This window comes from Gopherus evgoodei, chromosome 11 (assembly GCF_007399415.2).
Source record: "Gopherus evgoodei ecotype Sinaloan lineage chromosome 11, rGopEvg1_v1.p, whole genome shotgun sequence".
NCBI lineage: Eukaryota > Metazoa > Chordata > Testudines > Testudinidae > Gopherus > Gopherus evgoodei.
This window is the reverse complement of record NC_044332.1, coordinates 30,847,247-30,853,246: the sequence shown is the minus strand read 5'-3', so window position 1 is coordinate 30,853,246 and position 6,000 is coordinate 30,847,247. Positions and strand designations below refer to the sequence as shown.

At 38.6% G+C, this 6,000-nt stretch overlaps 1 protein-coding gene across 3 annotated transcripts in view; it reads right to left on the bottom strand.

Moving 5' to 3' along the window:
• Positions 1–811: 811 nt before the first annotated feature.
• The window catches only part of CALCRL (calcitonin receptor like receptor), a 110,198-nt gene continuing 105,009 nt past the window's right edge, over positions 812–6,000 (bottom strand). For all 3 annotated transcript variants that reach the window (XM_030580744.1, XM_030580746.1, XM_030580745.1), the window contains one exon: positions 812–3,532. In XM_030580744.1, the coding sequence (XP_030436604.1) occupies positions 3,311–3,532 (222 nt within the window). In that variant the 3' untranslated portion in view covers positions 812–3,310. The remainder of the gene's footprint in view (positions 3,533–6,000) is intronic.

Here is a 6,000-nt window from a genome sequence, read left to right as displayed (position 1 = left end):
AAAACTAACATATTAGTATTACAGATACCAAATACAAAATGAGATCCTAAACAAGACAGGTAGCCCCCCAACACTCTTTGAGACTGCAAATCCTTACGGAATAACAAACTAACAGCAAACTACAGTTACTATGAAATGCTTGCCTAGTAAAAAGAATTCTTAAAAACCCTCATAACTGTTTATATTCCTTCAGAGCACATATAGTAACTACACCAGTGTTTGCCCCAAACACAGTACAAAGTATATATAAAAAAGACCATGTGAGAAATCAGTGTAAGGATTCAAATTTATTCTGATAAAGGAGCATTTAGACCATGTTCTTGGCTCCCTGGATATGTGAGAGGGATATTGTAAGAAGAGGGTGTAGGAACTTATTCTCTAATACAACAGCCATATGCAAGAAGGTCTACCTCATGCTTAAGGATAAAATGTAGCTACCACACTATTTGGCACACCATGGCCACAAAGGATTGTTTCTCACCTGCCCTTGCTGGGGCTGCATGCTGTTTCTTTTCTAAGAGCAGGGCTGGCTTTAGGCCTACTCCCCCAATTCCTCCAAATCAGGCCCCACATGTAAGAGGGCCCTGCGCCCAGTGAGAATCCCTTACCTGGCTAGAGGCGCCTTTTTAATTTTTACTCACCCAGCGGTGCTCTGGGTCTTCGGTGGCACTTTGGTGGTGGGTCCCTCGCTTGCTCTGGGTCTTCGGCAGCGGGTCCTTCAGTGCCGCCGAGGACCTGGAGCGAGTGAAGGACCCATTGCTGAAGTGCCACCGAAGACTCGGAGCACTGTCCAATGAGTACAAGACCCACATGTTTTTTTACATTTCTTTTTTTTTTTTAGTCATCTCTGCTGGAGGCCCGTTGAAACTGTTCTAATTGGGCCCCGCTCTTCCTAAAGCCAGCCATGTCTAAGAGTATACATGGCACTACATTGGGCCTGTCACCCTGAGCTGTGAGGACAGCTCTGGTAGCAGAAGCTGTGGACCACATTCTCCCCTCCCCTACCTTCCCAATCCACAGCTCCCTAATGGAACTACAAGCAGTCAATACTCCTCTCTGCTATGAGGTAAAAACCTTACTAAAATCAGTAGAGTTGCATCATCTAACGGGAACAGTGGGCCCTTAGAATTTAACTCTTCGAGATTACATTGGCTGCCCTTTATGGGTTAATCATGTTAGTCTGGCCAGGTTTTTTGAATTACGCAGCTGATCAAGCTGTATAAAACGCTTTAAGTCTGTAATGGCTGCCTGGAAGACACATGAACAGTATGGGCCAGTTCCTCCACTGATGTAAGCCAGTGTAGCTTCCTTGACTTCAAGAGAGCCCATATGATTTACAGCACCTCTGGCTCTGGTCCCATGCATAAAAGTCTGCTGGGATTTCAGCCAGAGTAAATTTTTTTAAATTGTTGTTCAAGCAACTTGGTCAGTAAGAACATTTGTAAGCAGCTGGCATTCACACAATGACACTGTGACATCTGATTTCTGCCACTGGTACAAACACGGCCAATGAGTGACCCTCAGACATTTTTGTTCAGACTATTCACTATCAGCACAGACCTTTTGATCTGGGCAACTGAGATTCTAGCTTATTATGATTACTATTAATCCACCGACTAAAGGCCTTTCTTCTAAATTTAATCACCAGCCAGGTTTAAACATATACAAAAAGTTGCAGACTGCTGCGATGAAGACAAAAACTATTCACATTCTTATGAAATCTCAAACTGATAAGCCCTATGATGGCTGGCTAATTAGCTATCTATTGAAGTCTGTTAGAAGACTAATGACATATCACCCTTAAAGGCTAAAACTGAATTTTTCATATTCATTAATACGCCTTTAACACTGAGGTGTTCTGAAAAAGTATTTTTTAAGCCTCTGGTGTTGGTTTTAATAAATCAGAAATACTTTTGCATGTCAATATACTACCATCCACAGTACTAGATTTTTTTTCATCCATTTCTTTCACTTTATTCAGCCTTAAAAATACTTTTGAATAAGACTTTTTGAGAACTAAAGTAACCTCTTATCATGCGCCCTCCTTCTGATTTTTCTTCTTTTGTATTGAAAATACACTATTTGTTTAAAACATAAAACATTTAAAAACACACATAAAATGCTGTCTTTAAAGACATATTTTTTAAGACCTTAACAGATTCAAGTCTTATACAATCAATCACCACAAAATAATACTGAATTTCCCAAACAAGGCACTTCAGAAAGGCTCTAAAAGATTTTCATAAGACAGACTTGATAAGTTTTCCAAAAACCACTGGAAAATGCCCCAAACCACCTTGTCTTATTACTAGGCTAGGCTAAAGAAGCTGGCTCTAGGATAATATTTATTTGCATGCCATCCAATCTTGCATGCCTTTCTCAGCCAAAACTGCCACTGTACCAATGGGATTTGTTTTGCCTGATAAACTAAGGAGACAGGTATCAGGCATGTGGCAAGGAAATTTTTTTTTTACATGTATGCAATCTTGCTCCAAGTCAGCAAGCCTGCTTGACTTTTACAAACAGCTTAAGCACTAGTTTAAGTTCCATCAAAGTCAAAGATAAAGATGGGCTTATAGCTTTTCCAGATCAAGATCTCACTGGTCCTGCTCCCATTAAAGTCAATAAGAAACTTCCATTTATGTCATTAGTGGCAGGATCAGGCTGTCTGTATACCAAAATAATTAAAAACATCTTGTAAAATATTACATTGCAGAATAGAAGCAGCTGGGGTTTCATACCTCAGATTTCAGGCATTGGCATCTGGATGCCTTTACAATATGCCTGGTTTAAAATAGTGGCAAAAAATGAGCCAGATACATATAAACATCTCAGACTCGATTATCTTCAACCATCTGTCTTTCCTGACTGATTTCAATCTCAACCACTTATTTAGGATGTCTTTACTGGCTGAATTTAGCAAATATATTATGATTAAGACAGTATTTACAAGATGAGTTCTTGCAGGTAAATGAAATGGCTTTCAATGCAACGCAGTCTTTACACAAACTTTCAAGAAAATAAGAAATCCTTCATTGAGTCCCTGCATACAAAATAATTGCCAACTTGGTCTACATAGTAGAAATGGAAGAGGCAAAGTCTGGTTCTTTATATATGTACTTATATCTATGTATGAACATATATGTGCATATGTATATACACATGAGAAATGCATTGTCTTAAGTTAGCATCATTCAGGAAAAACATGTCCCCAGTGAGGTAAAAATCTTCTGGCCATGAAGTCATTAACTCAAACGTCAAGTTCATGAGCTATTAGGACTAGAATGCGGGCAATGCAGCGTTTCTGCAGTCAACCATACAGCTTTTCAGCTTTTAAAACAATATTCTCCATGTCATGGTAGCTTTTCCCATTTAAATGTTCATTCATGAAATCGTGATTGAAGCTGTAGCTCTGAACATCACTGATGGATGATACCGTGTAGGAAGCTGTGCGCATAGCATCTGAGTGAGTGAAGCTGTGCTCAAATTGGATTCTGTACTGATTCCAGTGCCTTCTCAAAACAGCTTGGACCTATTCCATGAAAGGAAGAGGGGAAAAAATGTGTATAAATTACTTGGAAAGATGCCTATGTGCTCACCTTAAAAATTAGTATATAGCATCAAAATCATGGACTATTATGAAGGAAATACAAATTGAATTAGGCTATATTTTTGGTAAACCCAGACTAATATCATTATATGTAACATTTTTAATACATTCAATGCTCATGAAAGATTTCGGATTTATAGCACCAGAGACTAGGCTATTTTACACCATGGGCCGCAGAAGTACAAATATTCACACACTGCCTGAACCCTAATGTGGTTAGCCAATGGTTATCTGTGTTCATGATTAATGTGGTGAGATCCTCAGCAACATCAGTTGATATAACTCCATTGAAGTCCGATTTACACCAGCCGAGGGTCTGGTCCAACAAGTCTTCTCTTATTTGTGATCAAGCCTTCATAAAACTAATGGCAAGGTAGTTTCAGCACATGTTCTTACCCCGGTTAAAAATAAATTTAATAGAATAGCCAAAGAACACAGCAGCATCAGTTTGTTTACATGCTTCATTGTGAGGATGTTATGTATTTCATTGGTTTCCTCTAATACAATATGGCAAAACACCTGTGCAACAGGAAGACTGGATTTACTGAAGTGCTGTGTTAATGAAATTCACACGGAATTAGTTTTTGAGGGAAGGAGGCCAAGTTACGAGTGATCAGAACGCTGGAACAGCTGCTTGTAGGAAAATCAAATTTATGGAAAGTCTTAATTTATGTTTTTGCTCAGACTTAAACATCAGGGATTATGTATTAGTCCTACCACTTAACTATATTATGGACCAAAGTGAACATTCACTCTGTAGTTACAGAAGAGGTCAAATTTTAGCCCTATCAACCTGAAATCCTTATCATCTACATCTTAGCTTCTTTTCTCACACAAGCAAAATACCGGGAGGCTAAGTGCTAAGTTGTGTCAGAGTTATTTGCAGCTGTTAACAATGGGCACTAAAAAGGATACCACGTCTTAAAGCTCTGGTCCTATCTGATTAGCATTTAATGTAATGGCAATAGCTTAACTATTCATTTCCTTTTGCCAAAATTTTCAAACTAATACTTATGGGTTCCTAACTTGTGATGAGCCTGATTTTCATTAAATACTGAGGTGAAGTTGTCTTGACACAGGACCCATGTGCCTCAAGTTAGCGCTCAAATCACCAGCCACATGGGAAAATCTTGCCCTTCATTTTTATGTTGTCAGATTTATTGATGTACATCCATTTGGAATATAAACCAACATTTGCAGATGGATCAGTGTCTGTTAACAAATTACTATTATGGGGCAACATCTTCCATTCAGCTTTCCTTATGTGTGGAGGTTTTCGTTTGCTTACTTTACATTTTCTAACACAATGGCTTATTTTGTCTAATTTCTCTCCGGCTTTAATTATGATAAATAAATACCAATAGAACAGCACAGACACAACATTTAGACTTCCTGTAGTCTGCTATCAAAACCTCAGTTAAAAACAGAGTTTCATATTCCCCAGTATGCTGGCAAAGAAAATATACTTTGGGAAGCAGAGAAGTATGAAAAGAGTTAAGAAGAAAGCTAGTATTTTTCTTCTCCCATCCGGGACACCATCTACTGTATGACAGTCCATTATAATCCATTTTAGTCACTTGCTCTTGCTACACAAAAGATTATATATTCTTCTCAGTCTGTGTATGCAGTTCCAGTTCCTGGCAAAGGGAATTCCGCACATAGATTAAGGCTGGTGAGCGGCCTTAATTTTTTGCAGTGGTGAACCTACTTCAATCAGGTGGAGCTATGAGGCAGAAGAATGTTTTAAAATATCTCCCCTTCTGAGAGGGAAGCTTTAGAATGCATTTTATAATCCATACAAAACTTAGCTGCTCAGCAGCTTTGACCATGCCACCCCACACTTTGAATATTTCTACCGGCTTCCTGTTTTCCACCAGGTATTATATATACTTATAAATAAGAAAGAAAATCACAACGCTGGGTTGATTTGAAGCAAAAAACTGCACACCTCCCTTAACTATGCAGATACAGACTAAGACGATGGGAAAGAGAAATTAGGGAATTCTATGGCTGAGCTAGGAATTGATCCAGAATGGATAATCTTAGTTCTGGACTAGTGTTTTAATCACAAAACCATCAGTACCCTCATCCTCTTTTCCACCTTCCTTCCTGTTTGTTACACTTGTTAAACCTTCTCTTCAATTAGATTGTAAACTTGTTGGGGCAGGAACTAAGTTTGTAACATCTTTGACACCATTGCAATACAAATCAATAATAATTTTTAAGAGCAAAGCAGTTTATGTAGTGTGATGTATTGTCTACAATCATTGCTTAAATTTGGTGTTTCAATATGGCTCTCTCACCTTCTCTTTTATCTTCTTCTCCCTCCCCACACCTCCAGGCCCCAACATATTCTCATGGTATTTCTTTCTACACTAAGCCAAGTCTTT